General features: G+C 45.5%; 1 protein-coding gene across 1 annotated transcript in view; it reads right to left on the bottom strand.

Moving 5' to 3' along the window:
• RDH10 (retinol dehydrogenase 10) overlaps positions 1 to 23052 on the bottom strand; it is a 28773-nt gene extending 5721 nt beyond the window's left edge. The window contains exons 1-2 of the mRNA XM_066266322.1: positions 22021 to 23052; positions 19930 to 20165 (exon numbers count right to left, since the gene is read on the bottom strand). Coding sequence (XP_066122419.1) covers positions 19930 to 20165; positions 22021 to 22309 — 525 coding nt within the window. The 5' untranslated portion in view covers positions 22310 to 23052. The remainder of the gene's footprint in view (positions 1 to 19929; positions 20166 to 22020) is intronic.
• Positions 23053 to 23814: the final 762 nt, after the last annotated feature.

Genomic DNA, 23814 nt, shown 5'->3' with positions numbered 1-23814 from the left:
TATTCATCTTGACTTTGTCCATAATTCTTTAGGACATACAGTGGGTCCCATTTACTGTAACCTATGTTTTAGGGTATGTTGATTTTGTTTTAATCTGACTGCCCCAGACTGAGCTGGGACATCCAGTCTTCAGCTAGCTCCTCAGGAGAACGACCACGCTGTGACAGGTGCTGTGGACAAGAGTGATCAGGGCTCCCACGGACTGCACAGACGCACTGAGCGCGGGATGGACACAGACCCACGGCTCAGCTTGAGTTTGTTCCTCTGTAGTAATAAGCAGGAACAGTCAGGGTAACTACCATAGTAATCAAGATTTTGGTCTGCTTACTTACTAGCCAAAAAACCGCAAGCTGTGTTACTTTAGGTCATCAGAGGCTTACCTTTAGGCCCTGTAGCTCACATATGACCATTATATCAAAGAACTGCAATAAAGTACCATCACAAAGAAGCTTATATGTATGTTCCCATCTAAACTAGAAAACCTATCTTTAAATAATGAGTCTGTAAGTGTTCTTTTAAGTATCTGGTTATGATTGTCTCCAGATTAGCTAAAAAGTATACAAATTATCCTTGATGTTATCCAGAAATCATTTTTAAGTATTAAAGTTTGCTTAGTCTTGAAAGACAAGGATAGATTTAGTATGAAAGGCCCTACTTTTAAGTTCTTAAGTATAAGAACTCAATGTTAAATCTCAAAAAATTATACACAGTATAAAACATTACCAAGAATATGCTGCTTATTCTTAAGTAGCTGACTGTGACTGTCACATGGCCAGTGTCCCCCTCACTCCGCTGGCGGCTGGCCCTGACCAGAAACACAGACGCCCGTGCAGGTTGGTGCTAACGATGCCCTCGTCTTCATGGACCACACTGCTGCCTGCAGGCGCTCAAAGACTAACCGGGTCCCGGTGCCACAGAGATGTAGGTGATAGAAGATTCCACAAGTGATCCTTGACCATCTGCTGCATGCCGGTTCTGCATACTGACCTGGCCAGTGGTGGGACAAGGACAGCAGGCCCCTTCCTGTCTCTGTGCAGAATGTATACTCATCAGCACTTCTCCATGTTAAACCAGAACACGTATAAGGCAGTTCTAGCGTATCCTTCACAAAAGCAGGGTATTATGGCTACATTTTCTTAAAGAAAAGGTTATTGGGCCTCTTCCCCCTGCACCTTCTCCAAAGTAGTTTGGAGGGACATTTAAGCTATTGGTTTTATATTTAAAGAAAAAAGAGAAACAAAAGAATCCAAACAGGACTCAGTGGCAAATTTTCCAATTGTGAGTTTTAACAAAATTTTCAGGGAAATATGCTTCGCTTTAAATAGCTAGTAAAGTATGACACAGACGTGTCTGTTTTAATCTGAAGCTTTCTTTTGAGAAGGAGAGCTTAGTTTTTGTTTTCAAAGTAGTATCAGATCAATGCTTTGTTTAGAATATGTGATTTCTTTCTTGCCTAACCAGGGACAGATTTGGCTTCTATATGAATGAAATCCAACGTGTCCTTGTATTTCCTCATCCAAGACCACGGCCTATATTTTTTATTTACAAAGGCTTACCAACGACAGGTCTGATACTGTAATTACTACCATAATCACAAACTACGTCAGGAAAAACAAGATGCTGAGGAAAGTAGGAGGCGAGGTTGGCACCCATGGTGGCAGCCGGCCTGGGGTCCCAGACTGCTCATCCTCCAAAGCTGCTGTCAAACACTCAGCTTCTACTGGGTCCCGGCGCGGGCCGCCTGGCACAGGCGCATTCACTCAGGGACCTCTCAGGTTTCTTTTTAAGCCTGAGGTTTCAGGGTTCCCCCTGGAGCCCGATTCACGTGACTGAGCACGGAGGCTGTTAATCATTTTCTTTGCTGCCTGGATGGAGGAGAGCAATTACTGCTTGCGCGTAATTTCCACAGCCCAACTCCTGCCTCCTGTCTGGAGCACATTACCAAATAAACTTTGATCAACGCGAACTCTATCCCTTACTTTACAAGAAAAATGCTATAAGTGAGTGGCTAGAAAGCATCACACCCTTTCAGGAATTTTCCCAGGTACGCTGACTAGTTTTCTAATTACTCGTGCCCTCAACAGTCTGGTAGATGACATCTGAGATAGCACAGCATATTCTGTCCTTGACACAGTCTGACAGCACGCAGAAATCTGGCACTCCGTAATGAATTATTAATGTGCACAAATATTGTAGCATACACGAGCTGGGGACCAGCGAAAGGTGAAGTGCTAGTTGCCATGACACCAGTCAGTTCAAGCTAAGGTTCGTGATCTTTCATTTTGTCTCAGAGTCATTAGCAGAGAACATAAAGGACAAATCTGAAGTGCACGCTCCAACTGCTTAAGTATGAATTCATGGCTGTGCCACCACTCGTGGATCAGAGTGGGGCGTCTTGGACAACTCACTGAACATCAGGGCTGCTCTGCTTTCCCCACGGTAAGGACAGACTGTCTACTGGGAGTTAGTGCCTGGTAAAGGGACCTCTAAAGGAAGCACAGAGTCGGTGAGTGCCAATTGGTGCTTCAAGGTGGCTGGAGAAGTCCAGTCCTCACACTCACATGTCTAAGAAACAGGGGCCACCAGTCCCTACTAAGGGAAACAGGGGTGACTTGATCTGGGGGCTCAAAGTCAGTCACCAACATGCACTAACTGGTTTGTTCAGTGAGAGAATGTAGAGCTGGAATGGACCGAGGGATTATCTTAGCTGCAAGAGAGAAAAGTCTCATAATGGCCCCTGGCTAACAAGTATGGGGATCCACCGTTGAGTACCATGATTAACTTCTATCACAAGATTCCAATGCCAGTCTGCCGCCAGCTGACAGGGTTGCTGCGTGACTTAAAAGAAAACAGAAAAGAGGGACATTTCACATGGATACTGGCATTCCTACAGAACACTTAACAAGTCTAACATCTCCACAGCTCCTCAGGGGTCCTCTTCAAAGCACCAGGCACTTTGAAAGAAAACTGTAAAGGTCATATTTATAATATAAACAAGAACTTCTTGAACAGAAGTGTGACTGGACATAGACGTGACATGTCCTATCTTGAGAAATCTTTGAATGTTAGGTTTACGCCAAATTAACTTCCAACAGTTCCAACCGCCTGGATCATTCCTGGTGCTCGTAATGACAGGCTGTAGCTCAGGGCCTGCGGCTGCGCTGTCAGGACAAATTAGCAGCAAGTTAAACAACAGAGAATGTGAAGAAATGTGGTATCCGGCCAAGTCTGATTTTTGAAACTTCAAGACTGATGACATGTCAAAGGTGCAGGTAAGGCCCAGACTGTGTTCCTGACCTGTGAGCGAGTCCAAGGGGATGGGCACAAAGGGGAGAGGGAGCTCGCTTCTCCCAGCAGCAAGACGCCTCACACTATATTTGTGTGCATTTGTGCATTTTTACCGCTGTCCTGTGGTCAACGCAAGAAAAGGCATATTTTAAAAGAATTAGTTTTGAAGTGTTTCTCTCTCATTTGAATGGCCAAGAAACAGAGGAGACTTTCTAAAGAGAGCGCTACACTATATTATAATGGGAAGCTTACCATCATCAGCACTTCCGTAGCACAATTTTCTGATGTATGTTTAAGGGTTTTCAGAATCCCCAGATAACAGCAATATATACAATTAAAAATAATATAATCAAGACTCCCCTGGACAAAGAGCATCTAACTGGACATCCTTGGGGTGCCCAGCCCTCCAGTGGTTCAGCCGCGCTCCCTGGGTCTTGCTGCTTCTGTCTGTGCTGCTACCAGAGGAACTCATCTTTGTCAAAGGACCACACTGCCTCCTCACAGGGCTAAAATGACATCTGGTGGCATTTTTCTCTGAAAATTCAGTCCCTGCTCCTGGAAAATTATGATTGATTTAACAGTACAAATGACTGAAGGCGCTGAAAATATAGTGAACTGTGTTACTCTAGTTCAATAGGTAGTGGGTTCAGAGACTAACAATGGTGACATATCTGCAGCCTGACCTGGGAAAGGAACAGATGGCTACATAAATACTCTTCATGACATGAATTTTCAGGTATAAGCTTAATGAGTACAGTGACCAACAAACTTCAGATGTTCTACTAGGACACAGAAAATGCTACTTGAAAGTTTTCATTACAAAATTATCTTCAATCAGGAAGCAAACTCCAAATCTACATTTGCTACTAATATACTGACGAAGTATTTCAGATGCAGCCAACAGCACAAATTCTGAAATTCATGTAATTGGATCAGGCTTTTTTTTTTTCTTTCCTACCTGGGTGTGTTTGTAGACAGAAAGGGACAAATTGTGCAACAGAGCCCCAAGATACCGAAGCCTGGAACTACTCTCTCAGTCTTAACAAAATGTTCATCAAAATCTGTATGAGCTAGACACAAAATGTTCTGTCTTTAGCTGTAGAGAGACTCAAGAAGATGTCGTAATCATCAAACCTGTACCATCTAATGTCCTTTTTATGACTGTGTTGGGGCTACAGAATTAGCTTCACATTGGCAGGCATCAGCAGTTAATCCTTCACACGCGCGCACGCGCACACACACACACACACTCCACTCCTACAGCTGCCCTACAACCAAGAAGCTAATAAAAGAGCAAGGCTTTTCAAATGAACATCTAGATGATGACACCACAAGGTATTCAGCAAAATGAATGCTTCATTAACTTGCCTTCCCACTGCCGAAGCATCGGGTGACCTGCCCTGAGGCAGAGACTCAGACAGCAACGTCCCGTGCACTGCAGTGTGTGCTATGCTGAAATACCAGAAAGGAGGTGACTGAAGCTCGAACTGTGTGGACAGTACACTGGCCCTTGGAGTCCAAAAACCACATGGTCCCGAATGTCACTAACCTTCCTAATTACTTGACCATTCCTTGCGAGGTGAAAAGGAGATCTCCAAGTTTCTTAGCTCAAAAATGTTATGATGACTTATATCCAATAATTGTTTCTTCAATTCCTACCATGCTTTCAAAATACAAGTTGTGACACTGAGGCATTACTTGTGTAAAGACTCTCGTAGGTGGCTCAGTAAGGTGTCACTCCCTTAGTGCATCTGGTGAGCAGTAAAAATACCTATTCATCAAAACACATACATGTTGTCAGGCCTGTGCCTTAAAATAATGGAACTCAAATTCATGCCCCTTCTATATTAAAAAAAATTATGTTATCTGCGAGACGATCATCACTGTTCTGCCTTTTACTTCAGCCTATGAAAGCTCGGTGTGTTAAAAACAGTTTATGAATGCTGTGCACTCTTTCTGAAGGGCTGTTTTCCCTGACCCTCCCCCTGGCCGAGTCCAGATGATCAAAGGAGTGTTCCAGGATCTCCCTCAAGCTCAGGCCCCTCCCCCTATTTAATAAGTCTTCATAGAATAATGAAAATAACCCACAAAATTGCAGCCAAATCGTTGGCTGAACAACAGGTTGTCATTAATCCCTCTGCTCTGCTCCAAACTCAAATCACCATCTCAGAAACTGTAATAAAGACAGATCTTGCAAAGGGCAGAGGCTTCGTTCTGCTCTAGTGACTGGTAACCGCTTCCATGAGGCACGGGCACGTGCACGCGGGCTCAGCGCAGCTCAGGCCATCTGAAGTGGTGGGCCCCCTCCCACCCCACCCCCTCCAACAGCTCAGCCCGGTGAGGTCCCATGACCATCCCTTGTGTTTCCTATGTATAAACAGTTTAATTCCTTCTCTGCTTTCTAGTTTGCTAACTGTGGGGTCTTTTTAAAAAACTTAAAATCTTAATCTAAATGAAAGAAATATAATCAAAAGGTTTCTCCTGAAAACTTACCTTACTCTCAAGCATGTATTATCACAACTTAGAATTTACTCGCCATGCGAAGATCTGTCAAGTTCCCATATTGTATTGGGCAGGTTAAATAAATTTAAGGATTGCAGAAACCTCCTTTTCTATAAATCAGTGGCTCTCAAACTTTGCTACACATGGAATCACCTACAGGAGGTTTCATTTCTGAGGTCCTGGCTGCATCCCAGGCTATTTATACCCAGGAGGGAATCAGACATTGGGCATCGAGAGAAAACATTCCCTGGTGACTCTGATATGGAGCCACGTTTGAGAACCAGTGTTAGAGGAAAGCACCCCATTCTCAATCCCAGCACCACTGACATTCCAGGCTGGGTAACTGTGTCATGCGTGTCCTGGGCATTGTAGAATACTTAGCAGCCTCCCTGGCCTCTACCCACTAGATGCCAGTACCACCCCTACCAGGCTGGCAAGCAGAAATGTCTTTAGATGTTGCCAAATGCCCAAGGGGGAAACAGCTCCTGTGAGAACCACTCTTTAGAAAGAACATCCACATTAGCAAACCAAGTCCCGTATGGCTCAGCGACAATTCTTTTCTAAGCTCTAATTCTCATTGTTATGACAATTTTCTAGGTTTGGAAGACATGGGGCTTTAAAAAAATCACAACTTAAAATTGGGCTCAAAAGGCCATCACTTTTAGTTTACACCGTCAAACTACCACCCCACTACTAAATTAAGAAATTTCTTTGAATGATAATAATGCTGCCTGTGCCCCGATGCTAATGGCTTTGGAAACTCCATCCTGGGCACAGCAACCAAGGGGAATAGTAACAAGGAAGACCTGGACTCTTCCTTTTAGACAATGCACTGGAGGAACCCAAATCAGACTCCAACCTCAGCTAGGTGGACCGCAGAGTGCATGATCTGCCGTCCTGCTGGTCTACAAGATACGTAAAGGTCTGATTAGTTTTTGGGGGGCGGGGCAGGGGGGGAAAGGTAGGGGTAAGGAGAGTATTGAGAAAATGGGAAGGAAAACAAGTATTCAAGAATAGTTCCTCCTCAAACTCTGGCATGCACAGATCACCTGGGACTTAAATCAAACGCAGACTCTGTCAGGCAGATCTGGGCCGGGCTGATTCTGCTTTTCAAACGTGCGGCTGCCTGGGTGATGCCGGGGCCCGGGGCCACAGCAGAGTGAGCGTCCAGTTCCAGCATGGGCCAGAGAATCTGTCTACTCCAGGGGTCGGGAGCCTTTTTGGCTGAGAGAGCCATGAAAGCCACATATTTTAAAATGTAAATCCATGAGAGCCATACAAGGACCCGTGTACATTATGCATTATCCAATAAAAATTTGGTGTTGTCCCGGAGGATAGCTGTGATTGGCTCCAGCCACCTGCAACCATGAACATGAGCGGTAGGAAATGAATGGATTGTAATACATGAGAATGCTTTATATTTTTGACGTTAGTATTTTTTTTATTAAAGATTTGTCTGCGAGCCAGATGCAGCCATCAAAAGAGCCACATCTGACTCGTGAGCCATAGGTTCCCGACCCCTGGTCTACTCCAAACCTCACATGGCTTCCGATTGCTTTTAGAAATTCAGCAAAATAGGCAGACTAATTTCTCCATTCTCTCCCACCTGTGTTCTTTGAACCAAGATTTTAGGTGTTAGGGAGGCCCATTTGCCACCTACCACATCCTTCTCCTATATCAGATAAAGATTGGTTCAAGTCCGAGTCAAGAGCCCCAGAGTTCCATGGCAATTTGCAGACTGACTTATGCATATCTGCCTTGGGTCCATTTTTAGGAGTCAGCAGGACCCTCTGCTGAAATCTGAAAGCTTATGTCCCCCTCGAAACTAATGTTGAAACCTAATCCTCAAGGTAATGGTATTAGGAGGTAGGGCTTTGGGGAAGTGATTAGGTCATGAGGGTGGAACCCTTATGAATGGGATTGGTGCCCTTATAAAAGAACCAGGCAGTGGGTCCTCACCAGACAATTTGCCAGAGCCTTGATCTTGGACCAGCCTGCAGGATTGTGAGAAGTAACATTACTTTTGTTTGCAAGCTCCCAGTCTATGGTGTTGTTACAGGAACCCCAACAGAGCAGACTTCCTTGTCCATACTAGAACAAGCTCTCACAACGGGACCTCAAAATCATTTCCCCCTATCCTCAGGCTTTGAAGGCTTAGCTCTCAAAACAGGAAAATCAGACCCTTTTAGCCTCAGCATTTGTTTTTTCATACTCGCCTTTCTGAAGCTTTTGTATTTTACCCCTTTAAAAATCAGATGCTTGGGCACTAAGTTTGGACACCACCGGTGGCCAAAACTGCACAATTTTGAAAAATCCATGATAAGCATTTTCAAAGGCAAAGCTTATGAAGTTATCTGGAATTCTAATCCCATAAGATTATTATATAACAGAATACAGATTTTTACATTTTCCAGAAGATAATAAGCTTAAAACTAAAACTAAACTAAACCCACGCTGTTACTGACATTCTGGTACCAAGTATTTATAGAACTTTGTTCAGCATGTCCTTGTGGAAGAACCCTTTTTATTCATGACTTCTCATGTCCAATTTATTAATTCTGACATGCATATGAGGAAGGGGAGGAAGGGGAGGAAGGGGAAGTAGGGGAAGTAGGGGAGGAAGGGGGGAAGGGGAAGGGGAGGAAGGGGGGAAGGGGAGGAAGGGGAAGAAGGGGAGGAAGGGGGGAAGGGGAGGAAAGGGAAGAAGGGGAGGAAGGGGAAGTAGGGGAGGAAGGGGAAGTAGGGGAGGAAGGGGGGAAGGGGAAGAAGGGGAGGAGGGGGGAAGGGGAGGAAGGGGGGAAGGGGAGGAAGGGGGGAAGGGGAGGAAGGAGAAGAAGGGGAGGAAGGGGAGGAAGGGGAGGAAGGGGAGGAAGGAGAAGAAGGGGAGGAAAGGGGGAAGGGGAGGAAGGGGGGAAGGGGAGGAAGGGGGGAAGGGGAGGAAGGGGGGAAGGGGAGGAAGGGGGGAAGGGGAGGAAGGAGAAGGGGAAGAAGGGGAGGAAAGGGGGAAGGGGAGGAAGGGGAGGAAGGGGGGAAGGGGAGGAAGGGGGGAAGGGGAGGAAAGGGAGGAAGGGGGGAAGGGGAGGAAGGGGAGGAAGGGGAAGAAGGGGAGGAAGGAGAAGGGGAAGAAGGGGAGGAAGGGGGGAAGGGGAGGAAGGGGGGAAGGGGAGGAAGGGGGGAAGGGGAGGAAGGGGGGAAGGGGAGGAAGGGGGGAAGGGGAGGAAGGGGGGAAGGGGAGGAAGGAGAAGGGGAAGAAGGGGAGGAAAGGGGGAAGGGGAGGAAGGGGAGGAAGGGGGGAAGGGGAGAAAGGGGAGGAAGGGGAGGAAGGAGAAGAAGGGGAGGAAGGGGGGAAGGAGGGGAAGAGAAGGAAGGGAGGGAAGAGAAGGAAGGGGGGGAAGAGGAGGAAGGAAGCTGAGTGAGCAGAGATGTACGACACTATTCCTGATGAAAAAGACAGAAAAGGCACGAGTAACACATGAATGAATTGGGCTTTGGTAATATAATTTTAGTGTGGCATTCATTCTTAAGCCTACAATTTGTACATGCTTGTCTAATTTATAGAGGCAATATTCTGGGGATATTAAGCTAGAGTTAATTAGCCATTGCTAAACTGACCATGCTAATAAAAAAAAAAATCAACATTTGAAGGTATATTCTTACATTACACCACAGGGCAAAAGCACAAGTGACTCACAGGCAAATCTAGGTGCTCTGAATATGTAGCCTAGGTCAGTAGAGCAGGTCCTTGAATAATGTCACTCATTCAACATTGTTTGGTTAATGTTGATGAAATGGTCTAGGAACTTAATTCTTATTTATATCAAGTAGCAGGTAAAGGTGTTTTCTTTTTTAAGATTTTTTTTATTGATTTTTTAGAGATGGGGGAGATAGAGAACAAGAAACATTTATATGTGCCTTGACTGGGTAAGCCTGAGGCTTTGAACTGGTGACCTCAGCGTTACAGGTCAATGCTCTACCCACTGTGCCTCCACAGGTCAGGCAAGGTGTTTTCATTATATGTTGTTTTGCCTGAAGTCACAGAACCTACTGACATTAGTGAGGACTTACTGTACTTTGTAGAGGTTCCAAACTAGAGCCCTAGTATGAGGGCCTGGGTCCCTGCTTCTTCCTTCCAAAGGTGACCTTAAGCAAGTCCCATCACCTGTCTCAGTTTGTTTACTCATCCATAAAAATGGGAATAAGCTCTGCTTAATTCAGAAGAGTGTGCATGAAAGGGCTTTGTATAATTTAAGTGCTATATAAAAGCACAGCAAATGCACACAAGGACCATTAAGTATATATTTATAGGCTATTTTCTATCTATTTTTGGTTAGGTTGTTTTTTCCAAGTCCGTGCAATTCCTGGTTCTTGCTATGTATGGCTCCCAGGCCTCCCTGCCCTCCACACAGCACCAGACCACACTTCCGGCGAAAGCCCATCCTGACCACTAGATGCCTCAAACACAGACTGCTGAGTAGTTGTTCAGCCGCCTCTCCTTGAGTCCTGCATGGTGCTGGGAAACACCCGAACACTTTCCCATAACACCTCCTTCTGATCCCTTTCTTCAGGCTTGTTTTACTAAGACCAGAAAACAACTGTTTCAAAATATAAATTATAATGCTTGGAGAAGTGTCCAGCCAATGTGAAAATACTAACAGTTAGTGCAGAACTATTTTTATAGCTGCTGTTTCCTCTTTCCCAAGAGATTGTAGAACTACCTTGTTTTGAAAAAATCCTTGAGAAATCAGTAGGGGGCAGTATGTTAATTATAATTTGCAGGTGGGAAAAGTCAGGCTTTGAACTTTCTCACTTGTCCTCAAAATACCCATGTGCTTACATAAGTTACACCACAAATATTTTCCCAGTTACCCTGATTTGGGAAGTGTTACTTTGAGCCCCATTGTTTAGAATAACACTAAGAAGCTGAAGCATGTTAATATTAAAAAATTCCAGTATTAAACTATTTGACAGAAAAGCAAAACATTCAAATTTTATGCAAGCAGCAAATGAGAATCACTGGGTCTTCTCCAAATCAAAATCGCCCATGTTCACAATGTATCACCATCGCCACCTTTCACACAGCTTTGTATGATCTTTGAAAGTTTCACAGACCAGGTAACATTTTGTTTCCAAATGTGAAGTCATTGTCAGTGGCTTGTCAGTTGGGCTCATCTGACAGCACTCAAGGTTGCGGCAGTAATTGCCCTCACTTGTTAAATATTCTGGCAGCATCTGCAGAAGTGCTGAAAGTTTTATCATTATGAGAGGATATTCAGTTTTCCCCTCTTGGTTCACTTAATTTGACTTTCAGATCATTTAGGAAAATGGTCTCTGACAGGTATGAACTTGAGTTTTAAGAGAATTGACAAATAAAGAAAAAAAGAGAGAAGGGAACTCAGGAATGGGCCAGGCTGGAAGCATCCCTTCCAGGGCTGAGCTGGCTCAGTCTCCCCAAACCCAGAGGTCCAGGCGGCTGGACTAGCTGGCAGTGTGTCCAGGACACGTGGTAAAACCCTAAGGCCATGCGCAGACCACCTCCTCTGAACAGTGGTATCTTAATAGAGTGTTAGCTCACAATACAGGGAGGACCTCTCAGGCTGCCCCTCAAGGGGACCCGCTGTGTGCCTTAATTGTCTACATATATTCTCAAAAAGAGAATGAAAAGATTCCATCTTTTGAGTTATTTTCCAATTATGCTTACAAGGAGTCTGAGCCTAAACAGAGTTTTTAGGTCAGTTAATGGAAACTATAAGAGGGGTTATAGTTCTTTGAATAGCTAACTATGATAGCAACTTCTGAGATAAGAAATCACTAATTAAACCGAGAGATTTAACACATTTTTATCTGAACTGTGGAGTTAAAGGCTCAAAACATTGGATTTCACCCATCCAGAGGAGCAGGGAATAGTTTCCTATTTCTTAAGGGCTATCAGAGTTTGTCTTACTTCAAAGACTAACTATAAAAGGCCCTTCATCTTGGGGAAATTACTGGTTGCGTGCAGAAGGAAATAAGGCACAAATCCATCCTGCCAGCACACCCCCTGGTGGAATTTCAGCATAGTACAATTTGGGGGTCCCAAAACATCCTAGGTTTTGAAGACTTAACACAGGCTGGAATGGACTTTTCCATGTCCCGGGGATATAACTGCACCCCAGTCAGAGCTTCTTCCCCTGTCATTCACTGGGCATTCTGAAACAAGCAAACACATAAACCAGCTATCCATGCAGGCAGCTGCCTGCATTAGACACAGGCAAATCAGCGACTTATCATAATTGAAACAGGCTTAATTGTGGTTTCCAAAAGACAGAAATTTTAGATGAATCTGCCACTAATATCCCTTAGCTCAAGAAAATGGTAAAAAGGAGTTTCCTACTTAAAAAATGTTCTAACTCCCAAGTGAGGTTATTAAGACTTCTTGAAAGAAATGTTCTGGTTGCCACATCTCAAGAGATACAGTCAAGTTCCTAAAGTCAATTTACTTGAAAATCTGAACAATTAGGGTGTAACCAAATTTAAAGGAAGAGAATAAATTGAGAGAATACGGGCAGTTAAGCAATAGCCATTGGGTTTGAAGCTCTTCTCCAGACCCCGGGACCCAATCCTGCAGTGAGAGGGTGTAGACCAGGGGTCTCAAACTCAACTCAGCATGTGGGCCGCACTAGGTCTACAAAAGGCAACTGTTACGCAACACTTTTCTCACTGCAGTTGAAAACAAAAAAAAAAATCAGTACAACAAGCACAATCGTACATGCAGTTTACTCAGTGTCACAAAACGACCAGAAACTGTAGTTTGCATCACAACTGCTGTTAACTAAGCTAATATCTAGCTAGGATGCTAGAGAAATGAAAAATACAAGTAGGCCCCTAGGCTTACTTAATTTTATCCAAAATATTTTGAACTTCGTGGATTAGTCTGCGGGCTGCACAAAATTGTTCGGCGGGCCGCATGTGGCCCGCGGGTCGCGAGTTTGAGACTCCTGGTGTAGACTCTGGTGGGCAATGTCCATTCAGTCTTTCAGAAAAAGCTATTCAATCAGTGTTAGCATTAGCACAGATTAAAGAATGCTTCCATTTTGACACGTCCTATGGGTTAATTCCTACCTGGTCAGATGATGGCTAAAGCCCTGGATGTAGAAGTAACTAGGGAGAGCCTGACCAGGCAGTAGCACAGTGGATAGAGCAGGGATCGGGAATCTTTTGGCTGAGAGAGCCATGAATACTACATATTTTAAAATGTAATTCTGTGAGAGCCATACAACAACCCATGTACGCTATGCATTATCCAATAAAAATTTGGTGTTGTCCCAGAGGACAGCTGTGATTGGCTCCAGCCACCCGCAACCATGAACATGAGCTGTAGAAAATGAATGGATAGTAATACATGAAAATATTTTATATTTTTAACGTTATTATTTTTTTATTAAAGATTTGTCTGCGAGCCAGATGCAGCCATCAAAAGAGCAACATCTGGCTCATAAGCCATAGGTTCCCGACCCCTGGGATAGCATTGTCCTGGAATGCTGAGGACCCATGTTTGAAATCCTGAAGTCATCGGCTTGAGCATGGGATCATACACATGACCCCATGGTCATTGGTTTGAGTCCAAAGGTCGCTGGCTCAAGCCAGAGGTCACTAGCTTGGCTGGAGCCCCCCAGTCAAGGCACATATGAGAAAGCAATCAATGAACAATTAAGGTGCCATAACTCTGAGTTGATGCTTCTTATCTCTCTCCTTTCCTGTCTGTCCCTCTCTCTCTCTGAAAGGAGAAGGAAAGAAAGGAAGAAAAGAAGAGCGAACCAGGGAGAAAAAACAAATACTAACTTTGCTTCCAGGAATTGAGATAAATAGCACATAATCCAACAGGAGAAAGCCATTTCCTGAACCAGGAATTTGATATGATTCTACAAAGACTGCCCCTTAATATATAACGGTGCTAGTTGGTCAACATGAAAACATTTTGATTGTGTTTTTCTTACCAGTAGTGATAAATTTTGTCTGAACTATTTGTCTCCCAGTAAGACAGGACTCAAATGCAGAACAGCTAAGTGTCCAGGCCTGCTGGACCTCGTGTAGGGCACACCAGGGGATATATAAGTGATGAGCTTGAAGGCAGGTGGAAATCAGTCTGGGGAGGTCTAAGCTGCCGTGCTAATGAATCTGGACTTCACGCTGTGAACAAAATGGTCACATAAGGGATTGGGGTAGGTTCCTGTCAGCATAACCTTTAAGCAGGCATATAACAAGCCCAAGTCTGCTTAGATAACTCTAGCGTGGACAGCAATGGCTATAAACAAGAAAGACGGTGGGACACTCTTTCCAGAGTCCAGGCGAGAGGTGATAGAAGCACACAGGGGGAGGCAGGAGTGGAAAGGCAGGATCAAATACATGGAAGCAACAGAGCAGTCAGGATTCAGTGACCTGTGTGGGCAGGATGGACAATTAGATACTGCTGAGGTCTCCAAACCTGGTACTGGCCATGCCTGGGAATTCAAGAAGAGGCCAAAAAGAGGCAGCTCAGTTTTGAGACTGGCTGATGTTAAGGAATGAGTGGAACAGACAAGACAGTTGTGTAAACTCGGGAACTGCCCCAGAAATCCATTGAAACCACTGTGATAAATCAGTTACCCACTTAGAAGTACACAGCAAGAAAAGGTCCGACACACAGTATCAAAGTTCACTACATTTCAGAGGCAGGGAGGCGAAGGGGACTGACAGGAAGAGAAGCAGGAGCAACTGGGCTTAGGAAAACCGGAAACTAAAGCAGGGGGTTTCAGAGATGGTCAACAGGGGCGCATTCTGCAGAAAGATCAGCCACACGCGGGAGTTGGCAACTAGGGGAGCACTGCTGTTTTCCCATGCCATTGGCTACTTAGTGACATCTCAACAATTGAGAAAACCAGACACAGATGAGAACATATATCAAACATGTTGGGAAGATTTTTATAGGATGGTTCCCTGCTCGCACCAATTATGTAAAGTGACATATTATCATGTCATAGACGTTGATTTCTAGTAGCAACAGACATAGGCCCAGCATGTAATATATCAAATACAGACACTCAAAGTTCAATGCGTTTGTGTTAGGAAAGAAGGCTATGAAATGATCTGGTTAGGTCCACAGGCCCAGGGACCCAAGAAGTCGCTACCTAAAGAGGTGTCTTAATGCAGTTCTTAACTGTGGCCACAGGAATTAATATGACAAAATATGCTTCTCCCCATGTCAACTTACAGTTTGGTTTAAGACATAAAAAGTCTTTATTTCTAAAACTCAAACATATGCATATATTTACTTAATACAAGGCAGTTCTAGTACAGACTTTAAAAAAGGCTTTGAATTGCAAGTTTTTAGGAGTTCTCCTAAGACAGGAAGACAATACTCTATAAAACATATAATCCAACAATTCTTATTATTACAGTCTGGAAAAGGAAGTATTGCCTACATAATTTTATATGAATATTTTAGAAATAGTTTTAAAAAATTCTAAATCTAAGAGACCTTGAACAAAACTAGGTTTCTCTAATGAGAGAACAGAGGATTACTGTATTTGAGATTAAAAACTAGTAAATCACAAAAAAACTTGAACATTAATGATTAGGGACCATTCATGAGATATTAGGTACTAATGTCTTTAAGTGCTACATTACTCAGATCTCCTGGTGGGCTTTTACTTTCCCTGGATGGATTTTAACTAAATAGACTTTAGACATTTGGATATAGATAAATGCCTAATTCAGTAATTAGTATTTTAAAACTGTGAAACCTTTTAAGTTAAGTGGTCTATTAATTAACTACCAATTATCTTGTCTGACTATCATATCAATAGAAGTAAATTACCGACTAGCTATTTGACAGATTTAGTCCTTTGCAATGCAAAATTTCTTCAGAACATAAAAGGCCCGCAGTTAAATGCTTTTGCTTCCCCCTTTTGGTTAATCAGGATCAATGTGCAGCTCACGTAGAAAGGCCAAAGGCAGCTCTTTGGTCAAGAAGGATGTACAGATAAACTTTTAGAAACAGCAAGCTAACTGTCTACTCCTTTTAAACAATAACCAGTGAAGCCATGGTACTGTCTTGGGGAAAACACGGGTTTGCAGTTCCTAAAGGGAGGCCAACTTTCCATATTTCAAAGAAGACTAGCGAGGTATTTTCAAGCTTTTGCATCTCACCAAAGTACAGAGAGCCCTAGGATGGTTTCTACGAATATGGCCGCAGTGCACTGTATCATATGCGTTCTCCATGGTCTTGTCCTCCCTGTGAATGGTGCACAACAGATTACGCTGACCAGAACCTACCCCAAATCTATCACTTCTTGACTGGTGACCAAGAGAAGGTTCCTAGGACATCTGGTGATGAAAGAATACTGGAGGATGAAGTGTCACAGCAGACTGGTGGGCTGGGCAGAATAATGCCAAGTACTGTAAAGACTGCCAACATGTGTGGCAACAGTAAGAAGCAAGGAGCTAGAGAGGCGTCCTCTCCTTGAGGCCTGGTCACTGGGAAATAGGAATGGTTGCCAGATATTCAACTTGAGCTTGATTCAAGTTGGTATACCCATACCAGCCTTCTCAAAGTGGCTAGCCTCGCACCGCTGAGCAGACTTAATACACTACAGTAAAAGTGAGCGTGCAGGTGGCGCAGGGAGAATGGAAAAATTGTGCAGGGAAACAAAAGGAGACAAACGATAATGAATGTGAGCCAGCCCCACAGCGAAATCTCATCAATCTTACCCAGCTTGAATTAGTCCAGCATAATGCTTCCCTTTTGAAACTTCAGAAGACAGACCCAGGTGAGCGTTCTCTGAATAGGTGATCTTCTAAATATTTAAGCAGAAGCCTCGCCTTTATTATCAAACATTTATTGAGTGACTAATGAGTAGAGTTCTGTGCCAGGTGAGGAAAAGCAAACAGATGCATATAATAAACTGCCTTCAGACAGCCTGCCATCTACCTTGGGGTTTCAGAGCACAAGGTATAAAAAGTTACACCAAAGAACATGCACTGTGCACCAAAAGCTGCAAGAGATTCCCGGCAAGAAGAGAAATAGCATTGACGAGTTATTTCACTGCAGATTCATCAGAGAACAAGAGAGCGGACAAGATGATCTGTAAGGATCCTTGCAGCTCTAATGTGCAAAATGCCAAAAAGGGCTGGAGTGGGAGAGAAGGTGATAGGAAGAACCTGAGTTAGGCCTTCCAAGGTAGACAGGTAGATGGGGTAGGGGAAGAAGGCCTTCCAGGCAGGGGGACATGGGAATGGTTTGGAAGTAGCAACATCCACAGCTTACTGGTAGACACCCACATGGTTTTCTATTTCACTGCATATGACTTTTACTCTGGGTCAGGACTGCATCTTATTGATTATTTTTATGGAAACAGACAACTGCTACTTAAAAGTTTGGCTCAAAATGATCTGCTCAAATGGCTGAACAAGTCTTTGCTCAGCTGATCTACTTTTTAAAATGTTTGGGGCAACTTCTTTCCCCACCTAGATACAGTAATAAGAACCCTGGTTATTTATTTATTTTTTTTGGAAGGGGAACAGCACAGGCCAACACTGTACATCTCTGAACAGTGTGACATTTTCCCCTAAGAGGGCTACTGGGAGGGAGGCACCATTCAGGTGGCTCTTAGGCCAGTAAACCGCCCCCAACCCCCGCAAAAAAGTTCACTGTAAAAGTTAGAGTAAGTTGTTTATATTTTAGTTGCTAGATCTCAACTTCTTAAAAGGTTTCTAAGTCTCGGCAAGAAGTTAAAAATTCCAACTTGAAAATGAATTTTCTGACTCAATATTGAAAATAAATTCTTAAGTTTAGATGCTTGGGGGAAAAACAACAGCTGGAGAATTCAGGAGCCTCCCATATTTTAATATGAAGTGACGTCATTACCGTCAAGGCTTCCAAGAACTCCCTAAATTGTGTAGTTAAGCAACATCTCAAAGTCAAAAGGCCTCTGGAAAGGTGATTTGTTCCTTCTTGTGGTATAGATTCAGCTCCACAGTAATTTTGCTATTGGAGATCCAATTTAATTTTCTCCTCAGGCTAGAAAGCAGCCTAATGTTTAAGATACGAAACATTAATTGATGTGCATTTTCAAAGCTGAAGGTATTAATTTTCTGTGCTTAACACACACTCAATTAGCTCGCATTTCATAGGACGTTTAGAGAAGCTGTGTTCCTCTTACAAATATTTAACTGCAGGTCATATGGGATTTCTTTAAAAATCTGCTTGCATTTGAAATTTGATAATTGAGCAAAATAATCATAAAGAGAAAGTAGTCAAGATGGTTAAACTTTAGAGTATTTTGTGTAGGTAAACATTTATAGTTCAGAAACCATATGTCATCTCAGCCAAAGGTTACCAGGAAAAACTGGTCCTGATCCCCGTGGTTCATTGCCAGCCTGCCAATGGCTGAATATCTAAGGATGAACAGTTGGCTGAAATCAACTCAAGTTTCTATGGCAGCTTCACCCTTACCATTCTTAAAATATGAAAACTACAGTCCACCTTCAAATTATGTCTGTCTTTTATTTCAAATGGTGATTATTTTACTCAAAGCTATAAACACACGAGGTTCTGGATAAGCTGCACAGCCCAGTTTGTTCACTTGTCCTAGCCTTTACTCATCGGACCCCCCCCCCATCACCTGCCACCTGCTCTTGGGGACCCCATGATGGCAAGGGCTCTTATCTGCTCCCCACATCCACTGCACACCACACACAGAAGCACAATTAAATTCCCCCGAACTGTATCTTGTCATTTCCACCCTCCTTTAAAACATGGTATGAGTTAGCTCATGTCATTTATATGTTCATTTCTAGAGGTTCGGAAATGAATTAAACTAAGTTCATGTTTGAAAAGAAAACATATAAGCTTCTTCCAGGATCAGAGAAATGGTTTGATATCTAAGGAGCAGCATTTGAACAAGCACTTCTAGTGCCAGATTAGGTCTTTAAGCAGTTGCTAAAATATTAATGAGGTTTAATGTGACCTATTTAGGAGAAACAGTTCTTTGTTGTGTTCGATTAGAATGCTAATCTGCCTATGGGAGAAAAAATACATAAAAACAAAAAACACCACCCTCTTTATCGAAGCATATCTGTCTACAAAAGTAAAGGAAGAGAAGCTTAAGGTGGGTGGAGTGTACAGTTATAGGGAGGGTTTCACACCTACCATTATTGAATCAGTTCAGCTGAAAAACTGGGGTTACTTTTATCCCCAGAGCGGTAGAAAGCCCTCCCCTCTACTCCCCAGATGCTGTAGTAGTTCTGTTGTTCTAACCGTCCATTAGAAACTGTGATCTGATTTAAGCCTCTGGTCCACCAGATCGCACAGCACTCCTGCCCCCTACATAGTGACTCCGTGGTCCTATCAGCATGACTTCTGTTCTCCTAATAGTGGTCGGCAAACCGCGGCTCGCAAGCCACATGCAGCTCTTTGGCCCCTTGAGTGTGGCTCTTTAAAAAAAATACCACATGTGGGCGCTACCTCGATAAGGAATGTACCTACCTATATAGTTTAAGTTTAAAAAACTTGGCTCTCAAAAGAAATTTCAATCGTTGTATGTTGATATTTGGCTCTGTTGACTAATGAGTTTGCCGACCACTGTAGAGAAGCATCTTCGAAGGTGAGGTGTACTCCAGTAAGACAATGTCACAGACCCCGAGGATTGTCAATGGATATTAAGTGCCTGCCAGGGTGGCCTGACCGCTCCCAAAGGAACACAGATGCTGATCTCAGAATCTCTGGCACTGCCCAAGATGTGGCTGAGCAGCAATTTGGAAGCCTAAACTCTGACTTTAGGAATTCATAAGAACAACCAATGTTTTACAAACTCAACAGAAAATAAAATAAACAAACCCAGGATTTTATGCTTCCTCTTGTTATTTTTATGGCAGCCTTTCAAACTAGTTCAAAATGTTCAGTCCTCTACCCTCTCAAGATACTGGATTGGGGGGAGAAAAAGCAAACAGCTCTTGAACAGTAATCGGCGTACGATGTAATTTACCACCGGGAATAGTGAGTTAGAAAGAAGCTTTGTGGTGAAAGCGTGCAGGTGGCTTTCAGGCCGGTGCTGAAGTCTCTCTCCTTCCCAAGCTTCTCGTACAGGAGGGCCCAGAAATGAAAATAAGGATGTTCATATTTACCCAGAAGTGTGCGTGGCAATTGACCATCATGGTTCTCTCAATGAGCTCATCAGGACATTCCAGGAGGTGATGCCCAGAGACCACGCCGGCATTATTGACCAGGACGGAGACCTCGCCAACCTCCTTGCGGACCTTTTCCGCTGTCAGGTAGACGTTCTCCCTCTTTCCCACATCACAGGTATAGGTAAAAACCTGCAGGTTACAGTGGGGCAGAATTTCTTCCTCACCATTCCCAGCTGTCCTCAGAAGTCCAGATGAGGGGGGAAAAATGGAACAGAGAAGGGGAAGGAGGGTTACAAAACGTGAGTCACATGGCAATCAGTAGGACAAGGATCACACAAAACAAAAATATACAGTGAGCCTGACCTGTGGTGGCGCAGTGGATAAAGCGTCGACCTGGAAATGCTGAGGTCGCCGGTTCGAAACCCTGGGCTTGCCTGGTCAAGGCACATATGGGAGTTGATGCTTCCAGCTCCTCCCCCCTGTCTCTCTCTCTCCTCTCTCTCTCTCTGTCTCTCTCTCTGTCTCTCTCTCTCTCTCCTCTCTAAAATGAATAAATAAAAAATAAAAATAAAAAATAATAATAATAAAAAAAAATACTACAGTGAGCTTCAAATTTCTAACACTGTGAGGCTTGCCAATGACTGAACTTACAGCTGCCTTCCTCTCCTGAAAGACTTGGGGAATTACAGCAATTTGCTGGAGAACTTTGCTTAGGGGAAAATCATGTAACTGTGACAAGCCCAATACAAGTCAGACCTCATGGGACCAGCTTCCTGGAGCCAAAGACACCTGGAAAGAACTGCTCTCAGCCCAGAGAGGAACACCCCTCCTCCCAAACGCACACACTACTCACGCCTCTTTTTCGGGCAACAGAGGCCAGAAGCCGCTTTTACTTTTCAGTCTGAGCACCCTCAAAATAGAAACATACCTCAAGGCTCACAAATCAAAACTGTAATTAATGAGCTGAATTCATCCAAAGCCAAGACATGAACCTAAAGTTTCTTGTAAAAGGTCACACCGGCATGTTCTCATGTTCTAAATGGCATCGCATCTTTACATAAATCAAGTTCACAGGTAAATATACCATTTTATCAACAAGAACTCAATTTAAAACCTGAAATCTCTTTCTTGTAAAACAAGTACCTTTATCTTGTAGGTTTTGGCAGGGAGCACAAAAATCTGTATTAGCTGTCCTCCAAACCATCACTGAAAATATAACATTTTATAGCCTTTGATTCTCTGACCTAAAGGAAAAGTGCCAATAATTTTGGAGACAAATGATCAATTATGGGTGGGCGGGATACCCAAGTTCATCTTCTTTGTACATACAGTTCAGTGTTGTCCCTAGAAACTAAAAATTTTGTCAAAAAGCAAGAGTGATTATCAGATTTTCTGGACCAATACTTTTGGTTGCTTGCGGTTTCCACTTTGATTTTTCTTAAAATGTCAGATTCAGGTCAGTTGATAAATACACAAAAATGCAGATTTCCTGAGGTTTCCACAATTATGGAATGGGATACATTTACAAAAAGGCTTAAATCCATCAGGCACTTAGTATTAAAAGGCAGAGCATCTATCAGGCTAAGTATGTAACTGAAGTACTTATCTCTGGTGAAACAATGTAATATTTTCCCTGGTTAAAGTTATAGTGAAATAAGTGCTGCCCTAGACTTAAGAGGTTCAGGCTACAGGAACAATATATACGTGCATCCGTGGACCCTGAGAACAAGTAAGTTCCCAGACAAGTTTCCGATCGCAAAAGCGATGGAGATACTTAAGATTCAAACCTGTGGAAACAAGTTTCCTCTGCTTTCCCTGTCCTCGAGGGCTTAGGAAACCCCACAGCCGTCCCCAAGGAGACTGGATCTCCGTTAACACTGGGTTTGGCACACTTGCTCCTTCTAAAACAGAGGTGATCATGTTCCTTTATCAGGGGCAAAACCACTCGCAGAGGTTGGTGTTTGGCGGGGATTCCTCTTCCTCCAGAGCCTGGCTGACCATGACAGTGGGGTTCCGGGGCCCTCCCGGGTGGGCGCGGGGACGGGGAGGGGCTTGACCCAACAATGCTCGGGCGCAGGTCCGAGTTACCTCGCAGCGCCGCGGCATCCGCCGCCTCCAGGTCGCGGTAGATGTGGCGCACCATGCCCGCCGTCTCCTCGTTGCTCTGAGTGTTGATGTCCCAGAGCACCAGCAGCGCCCGGCGCCGGGCAAACTCGAGCGCGAAGAGGCGGCCCAGGCCGCTGCCGGCGCCGGTGATCAAGCACACCTGGCCCGCCACGCTCTTCTCCTTGGGCCGCACCAGCCAGCGCGCCGCAGCCAGCACGAACGCCCAGAGCACTTTGAAAGTGACCACGAAGAACTCCACCACGATGTTCATCGCGACGTCCGGGGCCCCGCACGAGCCCACCGCCCGTGTCTGAGTCCGCGCCCACCTCGCGCCGGGCAGCCCGGCTGTCCGCCCTGGGGCGTTTGTCACAGCGGCCGGGACTAGAAGGCTGCGCCCCGCGCCCGCCCCCGAGGTGCCAGCGGGGCTGGAGTGCGCGGGGTCACTCCCGCCCGGGCTCCGCGCGGTGGCCCGGGGCTGTGCCCGCTGCGGCGGCTGCCCGGCTCGGCGCCTCCTGCCGGCGACCGCCCCGCCGTCCGGCCGGTCCCGCTGCAGCGGCGGTGACAGCCGCGAGTTAGGCGGTGCGCGCTGCCCTCATGGCCAAGCCGCCGCCGCCCGAGCCTCCCCGGAGCCGGCGCGGCGGCTCCCTCTCACCCCGGGGGAGGGGCGCGCGGCGGACACGGCTCGGGCCGGCTGGCCGCCGCGGGAGTTGTCAACTTGACCCAAGTTGCGAGAGGGTGGGAGGGTGGGGTGCGGGGCAGCGGGAGTGCCGGAAAGGGGCGACTCGCTCCGCGCAGGCGAGCGCTGCCTAAGCGCTTGCAGCTGCTCCCGCAGTCTCGTGTCCCCCTGCCCTGCACTCCCCGCGGCTGTCACTCGGGCACCGGGTTCCGCGGCGAAGCGCCACTCGCAAGTCAGAGCGCTCCCGGCCGCCTGTGAGCGGGCTCCACGCTCCGCGCTATATAACCCGCGACCGGGAAGAGCCAGAGGCGGCATCGGCCCTCCCTCCGCTCGGCCCTCCCCGCCCCCGGGCGCACCCCGCCCCCGGCCCAGCCCCCCGCCCGCCCGTCGTCCGCCGAACCGCGGCGGGGCAGCCCCTCTCACATGGCCGTGGCCGCAGCCGCCAGTCCTCGTCGCACCTCCCTTCGCGGCTCACGCCCCCTGTCATGGGGTGTCCGGGACTCCGCCTGCCAGGCCCGGCTGTCGGCCGTGCCCCAGCCATCCTGCTCCAGGAGTCTGATCCTCGCTGTCCCTGTCTTGCCACTTTCGTTAACCAAGGGACTCTGGCTGGCTTCTCCTGCCATCAGGCGCTGCGGAAGACAGCCCTTCAGGCTGGAGGAACGAAAGGACCTCGGCAACGCGGCAACCGAGGGTGTCGGAGGCTGTGACCAGTATTGTAGCAAGCCGAAAGGGCGGTTAGAGCCAGGTCTCGGGAGCGACTTAGAATCGCATCTAGCCCTTTACAACGTGGGCCAAAAGAGTCTCATTTTTTCCTGGCTGGAATCACCATCGAAGCGGCTTCCTGCAATACTGGCGAAGCATCGCCCTACCCCCGGACGGCCAATAGAACTGATGCATGCTGGGATTTGTAGTTTACACTCCTGCGGCGTTTTATTTGCATACCATTTGGAATTCGAGCCGGACCGGTTAATGCAGCCTAAGAACTAGGACCCCAAGTAGTAGAGGTGTCAGCAAGTCTGCTCTGATATTGATTAGAATCTAATTAATAGTGCTTTTTTACCATATAGATTTTATTCCAAACTTGATCCTAAATGGCGAAA

Source organism: Saccopteryx bilineata, chromosome 3 (genome assembly GCF_036850765.1).
Source record: "Saccopteryx bilineata isolate mSacBil1 chromosome 3, mSacBil1_pri_phased_curated, whole genome shotgun sequence".
NCBI classification, from domain to species: Eukaryota; Metazoa; Chordata; class Mammalia; order Chiroptera; family Emballonuridae; genus Saccopteryx; species Saccopteryx bilineata.
This window is presented reverse-complemented; position numbering and strand designations above follow the sequence as displayed.